We start from the raw sequence: 21,017 nt of genomic DNA on the forward strand, positions 1-21,017 counted from the left end.
ACAAGACAGCCATTCCTATTATATAAACAAGGTACTGTATTTCATCCTTAAATATACACTTTTGTTTTTTTTTTTACAAAATCATTGATTAATGTTCAACAGTGAATGACGAACGTTGACGAGAAGCTCCTGAAACAGAAGATGGGAGCTCACATCAGAATCTTCACTCTGTTAAGACTCCTGGGGTTTCTGGAGCAATGCCATGCTGAGCTTTCCCACCATCAGGAGACTGGAACAGAACAATAATATCAGACTACATGAACACAACACTTGAGAGTGTACACCAACCAAAAAAGAAAAAGGAGACGGATACCTTGCTCCAGCCATCAAGCCAGCTGGCATGAACTTCCTGGATCCGTAGAACCTCTTTCCCATGACGCCGGTCAGTGCTCCTGATGTAGCTGCAAGACACCAAGAAAATGTTTACCCAAGAGACACATTATTGTTCTAATTAGGAAACCTTTACCTAGTGTATCCCCTACCAAACACAGTACAGTCTTAGTATACCGACCGAGGGACACCCAAATATTTTTGGGGTCGTTGGAGATCTGGTAGGCGCCGAAACCTGCGAGGCCGCCGAAGAGAAGACCAGCAGCGAGCGAGGGGACGCTGCCTGGAAGAAACGACACGAAGCAGGTCAACACCTCCACAAGAATGAAGAGCATAATAAGACTCGTGTGTTATGGGAGTGACAGTTTAGTTTAAAAGTGGATGAAAAATAATTTGATGAACAACTAGGAAACTATGCCAACTATTTGGATAATCAATAACTCGTTTTAGTCAAGCAAAAAATGTCAATATTCGCTGGTTCCTGCTTGTTACATGTGAGGATTTGCTGCATTTCTTTGTCATCTATGACAGGAAATGAAGAATCTTTAGGTTTTGGGCTGTTGGTTGGACAAAAGGAGCAAATTTGAACACGTCTCTTTGGGCTCTGGGGTATCCTGATGAGCATTTTTTGACAATTAATCATGTGAATAATCAGCCGATTATTAATGGAAGTAAATGTTAGTTTCAGCCCAATAAGAAGGCCAATGATGTCATTTTGAAAAACTAAGGTTATCATGCTAATTGCACTTACTGGAGATTTCTAAAGGGGATGAGTTTATTTGTATCAGGGATGCAGTGATGTTTAAAAGAAAAGCAGGCCAGAAAGCAAACACCACAGCAATATCATTACGATCTCAACACATCTGAACTAACTGAAGATTTCAGGTACCATGACATCATAACCTTTCACACCTGACACAACACATACCTGCTTTCACATAGCCGATGGCTCCCCCGGATGCGATGAGGGCTGCGTACCCATACCCGACCCAATCCACAGACATGTTGGACACCTGTCAGGGTCACAGCGTGTGAGTGTGGTACAAACTCAACGTGAACAGAGTCCTGTTTAATCCACACGGCTTCCTGTCACGGACTTTATATTACTTACAGGTGCAAAAAAACCAAAAGGGCTGCCTGGCTGCTGCAGCACAGAGCTGTTACAGAAAACTAGCTGAGGCAACAGAAGATACAGAAACATTTTCCCGCCGTCACAAAGCTCGTCTGGTCTGTTTTTGAATATATATCGTTACATGGTGGCCACAGTGCGGGGGGTGTGTCTGTGTCTGGTTTATTAGATAAGACTAACTGATGGCAAGAGCCTTAGCATGAGCACGGCTAGCATCGCAACACACGCAGGACGCTTTAAGGACCTACTGCTGCACTTATATACTCGAGTTAAGGACATAAGCACCATTGTTTGAATAAGAATAACAGCTTTAAACGTCTTAAACTCTCTAATATGAAAACCCGACGTACAAACGTAGCTACATACAACCTTGCTCTGTCAGTTTGTCCTCTGTCACGAGCGTCGGCAGCTTGTTCCTCACCGGGCAAAGATTACTGGCGCACACAACAGGCGGCGGGGTGCCCGATGGGAAATGTAGGCGCCAATGTTTGGGAGCAAGGTGCTGCGTTCACGAGAGGCGGAATTTCTACTAATATAATAATTACAATTACTACATAATAATAGTAAATAAAGCAAAGAAGCAAGGGGAAATAAAAGCTTTATTGTTTTTAATTAAAAAAAGAAAAAGTTTACAAATATGTGCACATTTGCTCTAAATGTAGACAACAGAGCAGATTCCTTGTGTTCTTATTCTTATTCCGACATTATATTATTTGTATTATCGTTGATATTTTTAAAAAGATACATTTCATTATAAAAAGTAGTGTTTAATACATGTTTTATGTCAGGAACAGTTTATTTTCTGTGTACGTTTATCAATTAATTCCAACATGTGAAATGATCATTCTATTTGTGACACTCACTTCCTAAAAACTGATTAGGTGCCCTTGAGCAAAGCTTCCCCGTCTCCCATCCCCATCAGAAAAAAGAAAAGTAACTTGCTTCTCATCTACGACGACTTGTGTCGTTTGGAGATGAACGGCCAGTGGTGACAATGAACCCTGTTTACCAAAAAGTCATCATCACGCCCACCTGCAAACTCCAGAGTCACGACATAGCTGTGAGATTCAAACTCAATTTACTGATGGCCTATAAACACCTCAGGGACCAGACAGAGTAGAGTAGAAACTGGATTTTTTTTTTTTTACGACCACAAGATGGCACCACAGGATTATTAAACTGTTTTAAAACGTGCCGACGATCTTAAAGCTTTAACTTGGCTTTATTTCATTTTATTTATTTTTATTTTGCTTCACATTCAGAAAAAGTCTGCACAGAAGCAGGAAAAAAAATAGTCTCACCTCTCGCTGCATCGGAATATGTGATCTAGGCTTTCAGCCTTTATTTCATTACCGTGAAAATGATCGGGTTTAGTTTTCGAAAGTGTGATTAAAGTTTATGAGAAAGTAAAGAGGGGTAAAAGTCAAGAAGAGGGGCTGAAAAGAGACGTCTAATTGTGTAATGGTCAAGTGATAAACAAACCTGACACTCTCCTCAGTTTCGACCCGAGGGGCCAGATATTTTTATTTGCCAAATTGCCACATGGCACTTCTGAACACCTGCTTTGTTGACTGGCATCGGTTTGGCGGTTTCACTTTGAGGAATCCTCACAGCTCACACGCTCTCATTTGGTTTTAATTACCTGCAATATTGTCTTAAACCCACCGGCGGCGCGTCCCGACTCTCATCCTGAAGGAAGGTGGCGCTAGAACACAAGTTATCTCCCTCTGGAGAGCCGCGTTTCAAATGGGCCTGAAACCCACTTCTCACTCAACAGACACCACTGTCATGAATATCACGCAGCCACACAGGGCTTCTGTTCCTTTCATTGGTGACGGGATAGTTTCTGTCTTCAGCAGTCAGACGCGTCCAGCTGGTGCGAGTCTGCAGACAGGAATCTTTGCAGCGAATCAATCGGGGCCTCTCTTCAGTGATGATTGTCCAACTTCTCTATAAGTTGTGGGCCGAGGAATAAACCCCCTCACCGATCAATATTAGAAAAACAACAAGGAAACGCTTCCTGGAATGTTTCACAACATTTTTGGCAAAGACAGGGACGCGTAAATTACGCACGGAGGTCTGTTCGTGTCTCGGCAATTTCCCTTGGTGACCAGTACCACATATAAACACACAACACTACCACCAAATTAATAATAATAATAATAATGATAATAATAATAATAAAAATAATATTAATAATAATATTTTTTCTCTCCACATGAGCGGCTGCTCAGGATTGGCCTGAGGTGCAGCCGTTGCCGACGCCTATTAAAGAGAGCTCGCAGTTTTAGGAAGCTGAACGTTGCCGGAGGCCCGGTGCTCTGGTGGAAGTGGTTGAAACCAAGCCCTAGACAAACAGGCTGGATATTCAAAAGGGACCCCGCTCTTGTCTGAGAGTAACCCACTCTCAGACAGCTCTGCTTTAAAAACTTACTCCTCCCTGAGTGCGCAGAGCCCCAAACAATATTTCTGATCCCCCATCACCACCACCACCACCACCTCCCTCTCCTTTGTCCAGTTCCTGGTGAGGTCTGTATAGCTGCAGGTATTGTGTGTGCAGTTAAAATGTGTTCGCCTTTGAAGTTCAAAACATGAAGGCTTGTTTTAAATATTAACAGCAGGAAAAAATCTATAGATTCTGTGTGGAATTATGCAATTGCGAAAAAACAAACAAACAAAAAAAAGAGAAACAAAAGTAGGGAAGGATTTATTGGAGGAAATGCAAAATGGAGAGTTAAAAAGTTTGCCCAGTATTCTGAGTGCATTAAAAAGCATATGTTTAAAGTGAGTGTGTGGTGAAGTGACAGAACCACGCACTGCAACTCTGTCTGCAGTCTGCGTGTGCGTCAGAAAGTTAGGAGAGGAGGAAAAAGAGGCTTTAGACTAAAGATTTGACCATTATCACCTCTGTGAGCGCACGTGTTGCTCTCTCTCTCTCTCTCTCTCTCTCTCTGTGTGTGTGTGTGTGTGTGTGTGTGAGAGAGAGAGAGAGAGAGAGAGAGAGAGAGGGAGAGAGGGGGGGAGCTCATTCGCTCCTGGCCGGAGGGGTCTACATAAGTATGTATTAGAAATAAACAGTGGATAAATAAATAATGAGCCTCACAATAGTGGGGTAGCTCTCTGTGTAGAAGTAATGATGTTGGCAGTTAACCTTCAAGTTTTTTTTATTCTTTTTTTTTTTAACCTGACACACTTTCATTCGCAGTGAGCATCCATGTTGTTGTTTAAAAGTTAAAAACATGAAGAAGAAAGAAAAAGGTGAATTGACCCACAGGACTGACAGATATTTGTTGAAGACAAACAAATAATTAAACAATTAACGTTTCGCTCTTTAATTTCAGTTAAAGGCGGAGATATAATCTAACAAGTCATCTTTGTTATCTTTATTATAATAATTATATTTTTGCAAGGAACTGTGGGGAAAACAGCATCACATCTCACCTGTCCTTCAGTGTGCACAATACACTTTTCTCACTTTTTATATAACAAATTATTTTGAATGTTAATTCAGCTGATGCACATAATTCGCCACTCTATAATATATGTATTTTATATGTTATACGATTATAAAGACAATTACCTGCAAATATAATTCCTGTTGGATATTGTTTTATTTATAACAACGGCTGTGATGAGTGCTGGATGTTTCATTTCCCTCAAATAAGCGACAAGAATAAATCGTATTTTTTTGTTTGTTCATTTTTATTATTTTTCCTTGATTAAATCACATCTCACTGACATTAGAGACCAAAGTATGGCAGCGCAGGCCTCACACAAATCGCCTATTTCACTCTTTTCCCAGGTAGTCTCTCCTTTCTCGTCCACGCCCGGAGCAGTGCGCATGCGTCACCAGGTGGCCCCACACCGCTTTTATGGCCAGGTGAGGCGATCCGGTCCAGGTAAAGAGCAAAAGGTTTACTCTGGGACCGAAGGCTCGATGAGATAGGACACGGCATCGGGATCGACCACGAAGGAAAAAAAAAAACACCCACCAAAAGGCAGCAGAAGACAAAGAATGTCAATTATGGGCAAAATGGGGGAATGGCAGGTACGTGCTGCTTACTTTAAGACAAAGAGACGGCTGTGGAAAAAAAATCCTTGAAAACTGTCAAAGTGTCGACTTGTTGTAGGATGAGGCTGCGCAGGCACCGTACAATCTTTGGCAAAGGGGAGCTTGTGGAGGGACTCCTGTGTTAAAGCTTATGGATTTTTATCCGTCAGGAGATCACACGAAGAAGTTGAGGATATTTTATTTTGAAAAGTCTTTTTTTCTCTCCTTCTGCGGTGATGCGAGCTTACATGTCAAATTGCGCACCTCGTTGTTTTGATATGAAAACGTGAGGAGGCTGTTGTAGGCATATGCATTTCAGATACATACATACAGATGTGCGTGATCATAAACAGGAGGCGGTGTGGTGTAAGAACGCAGCCTGTGTTGCGTCTCTAAAGTAAAAAAAAAAAAATCGCATTAACTATATTTATACCTGCTCCCGAATTGGGATTACATGTCTTTAAACTTAGGAGCATCCCATCCTGACTTTCTCCACAGTCTCGCTCCAAGAGATTGTCTGCGCTTCTCTGAGAAACTGGCCTTGTTTTGTGAGCTGTGGGTGATTTAGGAGACGATCTTTGCTGAAACTAACACTTTAGTTTCACTCGTCAGGCAGCTCACACACACAAACACACACACACACAACCAGGGCCAAAACCTCCAGAAGACACACACACGGCATGCATACATGTAGCTGTCATTGTCAGCCAGTTTCATCGCTCCATTCTCATTAATAACAACCGCTCTCGGAAAAAAGGGCACTCCACCAAAAATGGTAATCCAGGAAAAAAAAAAAGGGAACGAGAGGGGCCAACGCCTTAAAGAGCTGGCGACCTGTCTGCTGACCCACGACCTGCTGAGGTGAAGGCTCGGCCGGCGACAGGGCAGAGCCAGGCCCTCATAGCCGCTCATTCAGATGAAACAAGGCCATGTTGTTGTGTTAATTATTTACATCCCCCCCCCTTCCAAAACCCCTGCGCCCTCACAGGTAGCCGGTGGACCTGTAGAGCCGCTTCCAATGGCTCACCTTTTTAACATAACACTGAAAGAATAGCCTCTCAAGGTCTCCACTCTCAATGGGATTAAAATAACAGTTTGGGAGAAAAATCAAGGGTGGTGAGAAAAAGAAGAAGAAGGAATAGTGTGTGACAGGCTCGTATTTGCATAGACATGCTGCTCTCACACACGATTCAATAAAAAAAAAAAGTTATTTCCGAGCAAATACGCGCGCTGATTTTTAGAATTAAAATTGCCAGTTGGTCGTTAAGTGTGCTGTCTCTTCCAGTAGCGTTGGAAAAGACGCGTAGAAATGAGAGGAGAGAGCGTCCCAGGTGCGCACAAGGTCCCCATGCACGACTCTGTGCCCTCCCGTCAACAAACACACCCCAGTGAACAGTAGAAATTATAAGCATGTGTAGCGTCTCGCTGCTTTAGTTTTTTACCTGTGCGCCGCTGTCCATTGGTGTTGTGCTTTTTTTTTTTTTGCGTGTGTTGTGCGTGTGAGTGTGTGTGTGTGTGTGTGTGTGTGGAGCAGATGGGGGGAATCAAACGGCTGTTGATATGCTAATGAGGCCCTGTGCCAGTGTTATTACAGAGCTGCTCCAGCCCTTCACTTCCACCATTAGAGGGAGACCTCAGAGCGCAAGACAGACAGGCAGCCCACAGCTTCAATAAAAGTAGTTTTTCTGAGCGGGGGAGCACAATTCAGTGAGTGAAAACAAGAACTAAGGCGATACCTATACTCAATATCCACCTCAGCAACCCATGAAAATGCTCTGGAAATTAACTGATAACATTAAATATGAAGATTGCGAGGTAAGGGGCTTCCTCTCTTGGTTTGTTTTAATTTGATTTCATTTTCTTGGAAAAAAGAAAAGAAAAGTACTGCTCAGATAATTATTTTCAGGGATGTGATGTATTGTTTTGATCCAAATGTGTCATTCTTCTGACAGCTGTTAGTGAACACGTGTGGCTCCACTGCAGCAGGAGCAGATCCATGGCTTTTATTTTAATATTCATTTTTAAAAAGCTTCTTCTTTGCTGGTGTATTTTTTTGTGGAGTGAAATTAGAGGGTGATATTAAATTATTTTGATAGTGGCAATAGTTCCAACATCCATAATAATTATTATTGTTATTAACATTATTATGTAGCACTCAGGTAACAACAGCTGTGTGTAATAATTGAATATATTAGATATAAATATGGATATGTTAGCTGCACACCTGTGATTTATATTTTTTCTCTGTAAATTCACATTTTAAAAAAATACAGTCAATTTTTAAATGACACGTGAAAACATTGAGATGATAATAACACACACTTACCACGCATTTAATTAAAAATAAATATTTTAACCAAATAGCAGACGCACGCGCTCAAACAGCCGCCTTTTATTCATGGCATGGACGCTCATCCTTCAATTTTAATATCTCTGCAATTTGAGCCGTGAGATTGTGCGTGTGTGCGCGGTGTGTGTGGACTGCATACACTGAGTGACTGTTGTTATGGGCACGGACAAAGTTTGGCAGTAATATCAGGGACTTGTTTAGGAGTGGAGAAGCCAGTCGGACGTGTTTTTCGCCCGCGTCCTGAGAGGACGGGGACGGCCGAGAGCAGGAAAACAAGAAGCTGTCCACCTCCGTGTTCATGTTGTGGTGCTTGTTTTAATTTACAGGCTAATGTTTTCTCCTCGTTGGCGTCGACGCAAGGAAATGAAATTCGCGATCGAAATCCGGTCACAGCCCCGCCGTTTCGTAATATTTTTCTTTTTTTTTAAATGCGTGATTGAGCAGGAAGGGGAGTGGAGCTGTGTGAGCCGCGCGTAAAAAGTTGGTGAGAGCGCCGGATCCGAGCGGCCCTGATACAGACTTTTTTTGGGGGGGAATTTTATTTTATTTTATTCCTCCGTCTTTTCCGGGTCAAAGTTAAAAGTTAGCCGGTGTGACTCTGGGTTTGGAGTCGAGGAGGAACCGGTGGATTAATTCGGCGGAGACAGAGGAGAGAAAGGAGACCCATGGAGGACAGCTCGCTGTCGGAGTCTGAGCTGGAAAACAAAGGGACGAGTGGTAGAAACGAGCCCATCGCGTCGCCTGCTGGATTTTCACCCAGTTCAGAGGTGCACATTGTTTCCTTCCATGGCTGCTTCTCCTTCTCCTTCTTCCTCTTCGCCTGTCTGCGGTCCACCTCCCTCCATTCCTATGTCTTTCTTTCACTTTTGCGCTTTGGCCCTGGGACCCTTTTAAAAATGCCCCCCTCCTCCTCCTCCCCTCTCTCTCTGATTCGTCAGACGAGAGTGAATGTCCCTCTTTTTGTCTCTCTCTCTCTCCACTCCCTCCACAGTCTCTCACTCCCTCTTCCTCTCTCTCTCCCTCCCTCTCTCTCTCTCCCCATCTCTGATTAGATATACTGATTCCTCCTTTCAATGGACGTCATTTAAGCGCAGACTCCTGCCTTGAGTTGCGTCCTCCGCTTCACGCCCGATTTCCGACCATTCTTTCCTTATTATTAAGTATTCCTGTAATATTAATAGTCATGAATGCGTTCCATTAGGAGTCCAAGAGGGAGACGAAGAAGCGGCTCTTTTGCTAATATGAGCTCAAGCGAGGGGACGGCAGCACTGTGATAGAAGCCAGGAGAGCAGGGAGAAAAGAGGGCTTTTTTTTTTCTTCCTCCGAGAGAAACTTTTCGACCCAAATCCGCCAGCACCGCCGAATATCTGCATTTTTAGACCCAGATGAAGGGCAGCGGGGATCTAACCGTTTATTTCTGATGGATTATCGTCCTGCTGCTGCTGTGGCACAGATCTGATCGCCGGGGCCATCGCGAGCTTGCAGGAGAGAAGAGAAGAGTCTTTTTTTTTTTCTGGGGGGCTCAACATTTTTTTTTGTTGTTTTGTTTTGCTGGTTGATTTTCCTCCGCTCGCCCCCTCAAACACGCCGAGTGTTTCCCGAACTGATTATTTTCTCGAGTCGCAGCAAAAAAAAAAAGAAAATACAAAAATCCTCTCAGATGTTAGTGCACAGTTTTTCCGCGATGGTAAGTTGCTGGAGCCTCACCGTGTCCGACACTTCCAAATTTGTTTGCACATCAGATTTTGTTTCTTATATTGGTGCTTTTTTCTCTCTCTCTCTCTCGCTGAATAATGTTTTGTAAAACAAGCTTGCATGCGTAAAGATTCTGGGACACCTTGGAGAGAAAAAAAGCAACAAAAAAAAAAAAAAAAGCCGAAATCCTGCGAGGCTCGGTTATTTATCTGAGGGCATTTCCACCTCCGGAATTTCGATGTTTTAATTTGATTATTTACTTTTGTCAAATTATTATCACGTTATTTATTTTTTCTTATTTCTAAGACCTTACGGACGAGCAGTGTTTGCGTTGAATTGTTGCCTTTATTGTTTAAAAGCAATCAGCGCGAGTGATTTTAATTTAATAACCCACACTTCAGCTCTAATTCCTGTCATCCACTCAGGCCATATTCGCTCATGCCCGCAGAGCATCCTGCGGTTAAAACAAAGAAAGGAAACACGTTCATTTATAGTCGTGCCTTTTTAAAATTATTATTATCAAATTTTAAAAAAATGCATTTAATCTAAAACAAACTCTTCTCTCTGTTCTCCTCCACCAGGACCGTCACGACGGGACCAGCAATGGGACAGCCAGGCTACCTCAGCTGGGCGGCGTGGGCCAGAGTCCCTACACGAGCGCCCCTCCGCTCTCCCACACACCGAACTCGGACTTCCAGCCCCCGTACTTCCCCCCGCCCTACCAGCCCATCTACCCGCAGTCTCAGGACCCTTACTCGCACGTCAACGACCCGTACTCCCTCAACTCCCTGCACGCCCAGCCGCAGCCGCAGCACCCGGGCTGGCCGGGCCAGAGGCAGGGTCAGGAGAGCGGCCTGCTGCACCAGCACCGCAGCCTGCCCCACCAGCTGTGCCGGGAGTACCGCAGGGAAGTGCTCCTACCGTCCGGCCACGGCATCGACACGGGACTCTCGGACTCTATCCCTATCCATGGAATACCTCACTCTTTAGAAGACGTTCAGGTGAGGTTTACCTATGTACGTGTCTCTTTTTATGGGCTTTACTCTGTTCATGATGAAAGGTTGACATTCATTCCATCCATAGCTGTTGGCACTGTTGTTGAGCATGAATACACATTTTAAAACTAATATTACCTCACCATTCACGCTAACGAGGTTAATTCTGCTGTGTTTTATATTAATAGAATTATCATTGCAATGTGTCGAAGCAGCCTGCCTTCTATAATTACCATTCGTTGCCATGTTATTATTAAGCATGAGTGTGAAAGTGTTATTGTGAATGCTATTGTGTCAGCAGGATGAGACGCGTTAAACCAGTGTCTGACTAACGCAGCCATTTCTTTATTTCACTGTGGCATGGAGAAAGTGTTTGCAGCGCTGTCCCGGTTATTGTGAACGAATCTGCTCCGTTTTTCCGCGTCTCTGATTGAATTTACCAAATGTATTTTTTCACGAACGAGCAATTGGACGTGCCTTTTGCTCAAGATCACCGCTCCGAGCCAGTTAAATGAAATAGATTTAAAAAGAGGGAGGGGGGAAAAAAAGTAAACAAAGCGCCTGTAGTGCCACAAATTTCCCCACGTCCTCTGACTTTATTTGATATATTAAAAAATAAAATAAAAACGGATGAGGCTCGCCGCTCTCTGCGACACTGTGACACACCAAACCAGGAGAGAGCTGCTGAGTTTTGGGTGGGTTGTGTTCAGGTGTCGTGAAGAAACGAGCGCTAAAAATTGGCCAATAACCCCCCTTCAGTCCTTCCTCGGGAGTGTGTCCCCCCACCCCCCCCCCCAGTTTTTAATCAGAAACAAACACCAATAATCCTCTAATTAGTTCATAGGCCTTTAATAGGCTGCGCTGCCGTAATTACTATCCAATCTAGATTAGAAGTTTCCTTGTGAGTAGAGCCAATCTGAGGGCGAAATTAGGTCAGGATTATGGGGCGACACAGCTTCGTTATTTAAGTCTGAGTTGGTGATCTGCCTGCGAACGCGTCCGTCAGCGTGCGACCCGGCTGAAAACCACTCGTGGGCAATAATAACAGGTACACGGGGCCTCCGAGAGCCTCCACGTTGGGCTGATTGTGGGCTAATTGTGTCAGGCTTTTGTTCGCGCACATGCAGCGTCCCCGGGTTGCGTTCACGTACACAGCACCGAGGACTGGTATTTTTCTTTTTCTTTTTTTTTTTAGGTGCCTTTGTGCTAAAATTGTCCCTTTTTTTTTTTTGCATTTGTGTCACAGCCTGTTGAGGATCAAGGAGTTCACATTCCCGACCAGACTGTAATTAAAAAAGGTAAGCAATTTCCTCCGAGATATCATGCATGTTTCTGCAAGCTGTACGCACACTGCACACACACACCACACTACACACACACACACGCCATTCACCATTCTGCTCGAGAGAACTCGATGCAATGCGGTAATGCCTGACTGATCCTAATACGCGGTAGCCTATTTTTCATTACATGGTTTTCCAAGTGCATCAAACTGGCTGCACCTTTTTTTTTTTTGCCTCCTCTTCTCTCTCCCTCGCTGATGGAATTTACTGTCAGCGTTTCACGGCAGCGGGGAGAAGATGAGTGGAGCTGGTGGGGCTTTGTAGGCCCCGTGGTGCTGATGGTCAAAGATGCAGGCCTCATAGACGGGTCCTGGCTCTTGAGTGGTGAAAGGCAATGGCTGCAATCAGACTGCACGGTCAAACCTTTTTTTAAAATGGAAGCCGGAGCTCGGGCCTGGTGTGAGCAGGGTGATAGCCTGTCATTTGGAGGAGGGAATCAAAACGCAAAAAAAAAAAAAAATTCAGCGGAGGTTTGTTGGATGATGTGTTTTTATTTGATCTGCTGTGAAAAATCAGGTGATTTATATTATTAAATCACGACGAGGCCCCCTTTTTTCTTTTCTTCCCCCAAAGCGTTTTGTCAGGTCAAATCAAAGCTCGCTCGATAAGACGTGGAGCTTCCTTTCTTTCCCTTTCTGTCTTTTTCCCCCCCATTCTTTCCCTTTTTTCGAGGCTGCCTATCTGCGTATCAACATGATAATTGGCTTCTTATATTAGTAATCTCAAGAGTTCGTTTAACTCCTATTGTCTCTATTAGGCTCCCCTGAGCCATTAATGTCACAAGTGATCTATCCAAAGGCGCACAGTCCCCTTTGTCTCCGGTTACTGCACACCAAAACGGTGTAAAGCCCAGTAGTGCTGAGCCACCCCACCACCACCCCCACCTCTCCACCACCACCACCTCCTCCTCCTCCCCGGTGTGAAATCACACACGGGCGACGGTGTTTTGCTGGATACCGAGGATATGTCAAAATAGGTAGACTTAACCTAAATCTCTCGGTTGGGGTGGTTTTGCTCGGTGCAGAGTGGATCCATAGCGCGAAGGAATAAATAAGAAATATATAGGCTGCAGGGGCGCTGGGGCAGAGGAGCTCCTCGCTGTCTGCTGCTGAGATCTCTACATAAAGATGTTGACCGGTGTTTTTTTAAATAAAGAACAGGCGAGTGGAAATATTCTGCATGTTGAACATCTGGAGCTGAGCGAGAATCATGGCGCAAAATGACTGATTCTGACACACACACACACACACACACACACACACACACACACATTATTATTATTATTATTGTTATTATTATTATTATTATTATTATTATTACTGCTGCTGCCATGTATAGGCCTCCATTACTCGCTTCCCTCTGCACACCCTTCCCTGCTGAAAGTGTACACATGTGGTGCTAAACTCTAAATCCGGGGCCTAAATCCCCCCTTCTCATTTAGTTAAGGCTCTGCATTGCATGAAATTCACTGAGCACGGTCTCTCTCTCTCTCCCTCTCTCTCTCCCCCCTCCTCCTCCTCTCCCCCCCCCCCCCACTCTCTCTCTCTCCCCTTGCTAGGTCCAGTGTCTTTATCCAAGAACAACAACATCTCCGCCATCCCCGTAAATAAGGACGGTCTTTTCGGAGGGGTGGTAAACCCCAACGAGGTGTTCTGCTCGGTTCCGGGTCGCCTGTCCCTCCTCAGCTCCACATCAAAGTACAAGGTCACGGTGGCGGAGGTGCAGAGACGCCTCTCGCCGCCCGAGTGCCTCAACGCCTCCCTGCTGGGCGGGGTGCTGAGGAGGTGAGCGAAGAAATCCCGCTCTGTTGTTACCTGTGCGTGCGCGCGCGTTTGCGTCTGCGTGAACTCTCTCACTCCACTCCAAGCCATTCTCTCTCTCTCTCTCTCTCTCTCTCTCTGTGTGCGTGCGTGCATCTCTCTCTCTGTCTCTCTCTCTCTCTCTCTCTCTCCTCTGTACCAAGAATAATTAAAATCGACCAACCATGACACCTAGCTCCTGCATTTAAAGCAGGAGGGGTCTGTTAAATTCCATATTAACTTCCCCAGCGCGCTGGATCTCTCTCTCTCTCTCTCCCCCCTCTCTCTCTCAAATTAATGTAGGCCTAGTCTGTTTCAAGCCCAGCTCTATAGGCCCAGTGAAGGCATTACACATGAAAACATTGGTCTCCAGTGAACTGTCTACTGAAGTGCTGCAGACACGCAGCCAGTAATAGTGCTGCCTATTAAGTAGGGCTTTATTTATTCATTTTGTACAGTATTTGTCTGCTGGAGAACAGGCTGGGGCTCCTTTGGTTTTTATTTATAGCTTGTGTTGGAGGGGTAGAGGCAGCCATACCCCATCAGCCGCGTTCACCTTTTTTTTTAAATTGTGCGCACCTATCGTCACATCAGAGTCCGCCTCATGGAAAGTGTCGTCAAATCGTTTGAAAAGAAATATCTTTGCCTGTGCATTATTTTGAAATCCATCGTTTCTGAGCTTCCGCTCTGTTTTTTTTGCTCGCTCACAGGGCCAAATCCAAGAATGGAGGAAGATCCTTAAGGGAGAAGTTGGATAAAATCGGCTTGAATCTACCTGCGGGCAGACGCAAGGCGGCCAACGTCACCTTGCTGACGTCACTAGTCGAAGGTAAGTCTGGTCGCCGTTAAATCACGTTCCCACCCTCGCTGCTCGCGCGATATCAGGTGCTTGGAGTTTTTTTTTCTCTCTCCTCTCTCTCTCCTCTCTCTCTCTCACTCACTCACTCTCTTTCTTTCTGTCTTTCTTTCTCTGTGTTGGAAATCAGCATATGCGCTCATCCGTGTAATGTGGACCGACTTTGCCTCGCAAGTAATAAAGCATGAAGGATGTGTGTGTGTGTGTGTGTGTGTGTGTGTGTGTGTGTGTCTGAGAGGAGAGGGAGAGAGAGAGAGAGGTGCTGGTGATTCTAGTGGCTTTGCAGCGTTGGCCTCCGCTTTCAGGAGCGCACTTACAGGTCCACGCCTGGCCTAGTTTATACACTGGATGAATTTGTGTTGAAGTCCAGTTAATTATTGAGTGCTGCTTGTTTATTGGGCACCGCTGAGCTGTTTCACCTCACGGATGAGAAGTCGATTGATTTATTAACCCCGCGTTGTTTTCAAACACGCCAGTGTGGCGGCGCGAGGGCTGACTTTTTAAAAATGTATTTATTTTGTTTTAATGGTGACTTAATTCTCGCGTTAATAGCTTCCCACGCTCGGGTGTTTTTTTTTGCGCTGCATGCAAATGGCGCGGCGCTGCTGACCTATGGGGAGCTATATGTTTTTGGGCCTATTAAAGAATAAATTAGTCAATTACGGCGCGCTGAGGAGACGCCTTTTACGCCGGATAAATCCATTTCGCTTGCAGAGTTGGAGCGTATTATTCAGTGCAGTGGTATTTGGTGTGCAGCGCGTTTTCCAAAGGTGAAAGCGCGCGACGGTTCATTGGGCCCTGTTAATCATTATTGCAGGAGAGAGGGGCCGAGTGTTCATTGTGCGTCGGAGAGATTTGGCGCTGTATTGTAATGAGCCTGGAGAAATGTATGATTCCGGGTAATAAGGGGGTGGTGGCACGCGCGTGTGGTGGTGGTGGTGGTGGTGGATGGCAGCCGGTTGTTTAGTGAAGGGACACTGCGTTTTCTGAAGTGCTGTCATTGTTTACGATCCGCTCCATTTTATGGAAACGAGTTTACTGGACTTGAGCTTTGATGCTAATTGGCGCATGCGTTCTTCCGGAGCAGAGGCTTATGGGCAGGAAGCCCCGCAGTAAAAAAAAAAAAAAAGAGAGAACTCAACTGCTTCAGGAAATTAAAACCAAAGACTTTTAGAGGGGGGGGGAATGTCAACCAACAAGAGAGGCGAGCTGAGACTCGGACGGAATGAAACCTGTAATTCTCATCGCTCAAGTATGCAAAAAAAAAAAGGGAAAGAGTGAGATTTGGGTATAGCCCTTTAAAATTGCTTCCCCATGCCCCGTGTGATCTCGCTGGACTTTCAATAATGCGCAGGCATTGGTAATCAATGACATGGTGTTAAGCATGACGCTCCGTCTATATTTCATATCCACTTATTGTTTCTCCTCCGCAGCCTATTTAACAGTTCTCACGGTATGGAGCAGAGAGCCTGACGTGTATTGACAGCTCGCAGGGCCGCTTTATTATTAGTGTTATTATGATATCTGGGCTGTGATCGTTGCTATCATCATCATTAGTGTTGTCGGGAGGGCACAGGTGCCATCACCCCCTCCTCTCCCCCCACCGCTCACATCAGATTAATCACGTGTTTAGTCCAAGCGAGGGAGTGTGAACTGCTCTGAATTTGATGTAACCATATTTAATAAGCAAACACTTTTTTTCCCCCTCCTCCTCCTCCTCTTCCTCTTCTTCTTCTTCTCCTCTCAGGCGAAGCGGTACATCTTGCCAGGGATTTCGGTTATGTATGCGAGACCGAGTTTCCAGCCAAGGCAGTAGCTGAATATGTAAACCGTCAGCATTCCGACCCAAACGAACAAGTCCAAAGAAAAAACATGCTATTGGCCACGAAGTAAGTGCTATTATCACATTTCACTGGGTGTCACAGCAAATGCATGCGAGTGTGTGTGTGTGTGTCAGTGTTTGTGTTGATCTGACAGCTCACACACACACACACACACACACACACACACACACACACACACACACACACACACAGGGAGACAACTTTATTAAAATGTTTTCACGCTCATCACGTGTTGGACGTTTTAAGAAACAAACGCACAATGAATTTTTTTTCTCACACAGTCAGATGTCATGATAAAATACGTTGTCAGCATTCCTCCATGTCAACATCAGCCCACTGACGCTATCAGCTAAGCTAACAGCTAATAATTAATATTATTGCACACTCTCTATGGTCTGCTACCGACCGCCTCTCATGACTATTCCTTCCATTTACACACGTTATTATAATTATATTATATATTATATATAATATAATTATATTAAATAAACACACACAGCTGTTTGTTTGTTGACTGGGCCTCTCCCTTGTCCTCTCTCTCTCTCTCTCTCTCTCTCTCTCTCTCTCTCTCTCTCTCTCACACACACACACACACACACACACACACAGCAGTATTTAGTTGTGATTCCAGTCACATTGACACATAGCTGGTGCACAGCCAGCGCTTCTATTGGTGGTTATTGTTTTATTTTGAATTTTTTTTTTTAACAATGCGTCAACTGAAACATGGGCATTCCTTATAAAGGGCGCAGCAGCCCGCATTTAATATTAATGATGGGTCGCTATAATCAAACAGCTGTCAGCTATAACCGCTTATTACTGGCTGCTTGAGTCTTATTAAAATACCCATGGCGTGAAACGGAGAGTAAACCCGCCTTGACTCCCATTTTTTTTTTAACGCCAGAATGCAATGTTGTAAAAATATTTGCCATGAACTCTTAGTGGACTGCACATAAGTAACATGTACGCTGCGTGGAGTTGGGCTCAGCTGCTTCATTGGTTGGTGTTTCCTGTTCTGACTCCTCTGAGGAAAAAAGAAATCGCTCAGCATCGAAGTCATTTGGATGTTTTTCTCTTACAATTTTTTAATTTTTTGTTAATAAAAAGTAGAATATCCCGCCACTGAGCTCAGAGATTAATTTCCACCTGTTTGTAGCTGCGGGACATTTTCTCCAGCCAAGTGTTAATTTTCTGAAAACAAAGCAGCAGGAGCAGGACGGGCTGAGCTCACTACTACACGGAGAGCTGATTGAAAGAAGTTGATTTGCAGAGGGGAACTTGTCTCACCTCGCTGGATGGACACTTTACGCTCGCTTTAAGCAGATTTAGAAACGCACAGCCCAGCTCCCCCCTCCTCCTCCTCCTCCTCCCTCCTTGCAGCAGGGTTGTCTGATTTTTGAGAATATTCTCGCAGTGTGCCCAGTTTGATTTATTTTCATCCGCACATTAAAAAAACAGGAAGGGATTTGCGGTGTTTCAGCTCGGTTATTAATACATCTCTGTCTCTGTTTTTAGGCAAGTCTGCAAAGAGTTCACGGACCTGCTGTCCCAGGACCGCTCGCCGCTGGGAAACTCGCGGCCGCAGCCCATTCTTGAACCGGGAATCCAGAGCTGTTTGACCCACTTCAGTCTAATCTCGCACGGTTTCGGGACCCCGGCACTGTGCGCGGCCGTCACGGCCCTGCAGAACTATCTGACCGAGGCTATCAAAGCCATGGACAAAATGTACCTCAACAACAACCCCAACAGTCACTCAGATAACGGCACTAAAGGCGGAGACAAAGACGAGAAGCACAGAAAGTGATGTTTCCATCCCACCTTCACCGGGGGCCAAAGCCCAGGGCCCTTCCTCTACACCGACCCACACTCCTCCGCCTCGCCCCGGCCCCCACCCATCCAATATAAATATTATAAATACCTTATAAATACTATTGATAAAGTTAAACGTGCCACTTCCTGATCTTGCGCGGTTTTACACGTTTTTTTTTTTTTTGGTTTTTTTTTTGTTTCTACATCCCACTTTGGATTCACGGGGGAAAACGACGCAAGAATCTTCTTCTTCTTCTTCTTCTCCTTCTACTTCTACTTCTACTTCTACTTCTTCTTCTTCTTCCAACAACACCTGAACCATACGAAATGTTATTTTAAAAAAAAAAAAAAGAAAAGAAAAGAAAAAAAAAAAAAAGAAGCTGCAGAGGAACAGCTCCAGGGGCGAGGAAAAAGGTGTACTGCCTCAGCCAGAGGACTTTTTATGTACTCCCCTTATTTTTTATGAGCTGCAACGAATGGACTGAAATCCAGCGACCCCTCTCTATCTCAATTTTACGATTGTGACACACACACACGCACGCACACACACACACACACACAGAGGAAAAAAAAAAGCGAAGCTAAAAGAGGATGAATTCTTATCAGTATTGTGAATAATAAACTTGAAAAACAAAGAGAAATTTCCACAGAGCTCTCCATGTCATGACTTCAGTTGTAGACTCTCTCTCACTTCTCTCTCTCTCTCTCTCTCCAAGCGACCAACTTGAACTTTTTGAAATTTCAACACGATTCACGGTTATATAAGGGAATCAGTGTTCATGTATGTATATATTTATTTATGTGTAATTTAATGGGAATTGTAAATATGGTGCGTCTGTTGAAACTTCTTCTTTTTTTTTTTTTTTATTTATCTGGTGCCTCCTGTTTTAGTGGGTTTTTTGAATATTCGGTTAGTTCTTCATGTGATTTTATGGTTCTTAGAAAAACAGAAGTTTTGGGGTATTTTTTATTTCTCTGGGATATTTTCAATTCAGCCCTCTTGTAGCATGTTGAGGCGACATTGAAGCAAGTGAACAAATTGAATAGAAATAAACTTCCATTTCTCTCTATATATATCATCCTTATTCAGTTTTTTTTATTTTTTAAAATTTGAGACAGAGCATAAAGTGAGACCCTGAGGAGAACTGTTTTTTTTTGTTTTCGTTGTGTTTCTATTTTTCGTTTTTATACAAGCTTTTATGTGTTGTGCCAATCAGAATACGTTTCACCTCTTGTTCTCTCCTTGAAGCACCATAAAAGCAATAAATGGAATATTGTCTTTTTTTAAATGTTGGAAGACATTCAGAAAAACATTTTTTTGGGACCACCTGATATCTTGTTATGTCCGATAATGTCCAAAATTGGAGGCGGTTTTAGCTGTATTGTATAGACATGTGCTGGCAATAGTTCCCATGCCTGTCAATGTATTATAGTCCTTTGTTGCCCAGAAAAAAAATAAATATTTGATACGCTTCATCTCGATTTTTATTCATATCTTTTAATTTTTTATTCGCTTGCTTGATTCGCCCGGCTGTTATTTTTTTTTCTTTTCTGTTTTTTTTTTTCTTGCTCTTAGTATTTTTTTTCCCATTCTGAACGGCTACAGTAATTGAGTTTAAGTCTCCCCTGACGATTGCTCCTTGCAATAAGCAGCTGAACTCATTGTTTCCCTCAAGTATAATAAAAAAAAAAATAAAAAAAATCTTACTTTAAACTCCCCTAGTTCAGAGCACAGGATCTTATGCAGGCCAAATGGCTCACAACAATGGATATATTCGCGTTTGAAGTGTGCAGCGCCACCCCTCCAGCTAAAACCCTCTGAGATGTATATAGGCCTGGTGTGCAATGTTTGGTTGTTATAGGCTATATTTGGCTCCCCCCCCCACCCATCCACCACCCCCCCACTTCCCCGTTTATTCCGTGCTGGAGCCTCATTCAAAGACATGCATCAAATATTTGTTATGATATTTGCCTTTCAGTGTAATCAATGAACAATCAGCCTTCAGTGTGCCTTTTGTTGTTGTTGTTTTTTAACACCACTTCGTGATACAATCCCGACACTCTCAGAACGAATCTCCTGCCTCTGACTGGTGTTTAGTCCCATTTCGTTGTGTTTGGCTGACTGAGTCTGTGAATGTGGCTACCACGCTGGCTGTAATAGCAAATCTGACGCTGGCCCTTTGCTTTATTTTGCGTGCAGAGAGAGAGAGAGAGAGAGAGAGTGAGAGGGGAGAGGATGGGAGAGGAGAGGAGAGGATGGGAGAGAGCAGGCCGTTGCATAACATTTGAGTTTGATTGTAGCTATATTGATGGAGGGGCGCACCTATAGCTCGGAATCAATCTCGTCTGGAGCATGAATCAGTCTGGTGATATATGCATCCTGCTATTGTTTCTCGCTTTTTTTTCCCCATTTCACTGTCTGGCAACCATGCAGTTTAAAATATTGTAACACTGGATGAGCACTGGGCGACTCACTCCCCTCCCCCTCCTCCCCCTCTTTCCTCCCTCTCCCCTCTCTCTCTCTCTCTCTCTCTCCAATCTCCTCTGCAGCCATATTTATTATCTGCATGATTTTTTTTTCGTTCGGGCCCCCTGGTTTAATTCTGAGGCGCTTGTTTTTGCAGGAGGGTGAATGAAGCCTAACTGTACATGTCCTTGGCATAATTGCGATGCACAGTGCTGGAGCAGGTGAAGCGAGGCATTGTCTGTCAGGCCCTGTTTTTGTTGGCTCAGTCTTCAGATTGTGTGTGGGATCCTGTCCTCAGGCACAATAGCTCACTCATAAAGGGGAGAGACTACCCGGCTGCTCCTGCTAT

At 44.3% G+C, this 21,017-nt stretch overlaps 2 protein-coding genes across 11 annotated transcripts; one reads left to right on the plus strand and one right to left on the minus strand.

Moving 5' to 3' along the window:
* Window positions 1-16: 16 nt before the first annotated feature.
* On the minus strand, window positions 17-1,931 carry tmem14ca (transmembrane protein 14Ca). Of its 2 annotated transcripts, none has more exons than XM_084340186.1 (5): window positions 1,829-1,931; window positions 1,259-1,343; window positions 512-613; window positions 314-401; window positions 17-229 (listed from the first exon to the last, which is right to left on the minus strand). In XM_084340186.1, the coding sequence occupies exons 2-5, from the start codon at window positions 1,332-1,334 to the stop codon at window positions 172-174; spliced, it is 324 nt and encodes a 107-aa protein (XP_084196312.1). In that variant the 5' UTR covers window positions 1,335-1,343; window positions 1,829-1,931; the 3' UTR covers window positions 17-171. The 2 variants fall into 2 exon arrangements, with proteins under 2 accessions (XP_084196312.1, XP_084196313.1); XM_084340187.1 differs by having other exon boundaries at window positions 1,826-1,910.
* A 3,447-nt stretch (window positions 1,932-5,378) lies between these two features.
* On the plus strand, window positions 5,379-19,675 carry tfap2a (transcription factor AP-2 alpha; the record flags this gene model as incomplete). Of its 9 annotated transcripts, none has more annotated exons than XM_084340887.1 (7): window positions 5,379-5,507; window positions 10,137-10,571; window positions 11,797-11,848; window positions 13,452-13,677; window positions 14,403-14,521; window positions 16,296-16,437; window positions 17,908-19,675. In XM_084340887.1, 7 exons carry the CDS (start codon window positions 5,475-5,477, stop codon window positions 18,194-18,196), a joined length of 1,296 nt encoding a protein of 431 aa, XP_084197013.1. In that variant the 3' UTR covers window positions 18,197-19,675. The 9 variants fall into 9 exon arrangements, with proteins under 9 accessions (XP_084197013.1, XP_084197016.1, XP_084197010.1 ...); XM_084340890.1 differs by having other exon boundaries at window positions 5,380-5,507; window positions 10,137-10,556; XM_084340884.1 differs by lacking the exon at window positions 5,379-5,507 and adding an exon at window positions 7,166-7,325.
* Between the last annotated feature and the right edge of the window lie 1,342 nt (window positions 19,676-21,017).

This window comes from Pagrus pagrus (assembly GCF_965226575.1).
Source record: "Pagrus pagrus genome assembly, chromosome: 20".
In the NCBI taxonomy this organism is placed as follows: Eukaryota; Metazoa; Chordata; class Actinopteri; order Spariformes; family Sparidae; genus Pagrus; species Pagrus pagrus.

Excerpts from the sequence above, each read along its gene's own strand:
- tmem14ca (XM_084340186.1), bottom strand. The coding sequence starts at position 1,334 with ATGTCTGTGGATTGGGTCGGGTATGGGTACGCAGCCCTCATCGCATCC. Across the intron at positions 614-1,258 it reads CATCGGCTATGTGAAAGCAG|GCAGCGTCCCCTCGCTCGCT; the intron begins GTATGTGTTGTG and ends CGTTTCTTCCAG. Across the intron at positions 402-511 it reads AAATATTTGGGTGTCCCTCG|CTACATCAGGAGCACTGACC; the intron begins GTCGGTATACTA and ends GGTGTCTTGCAG.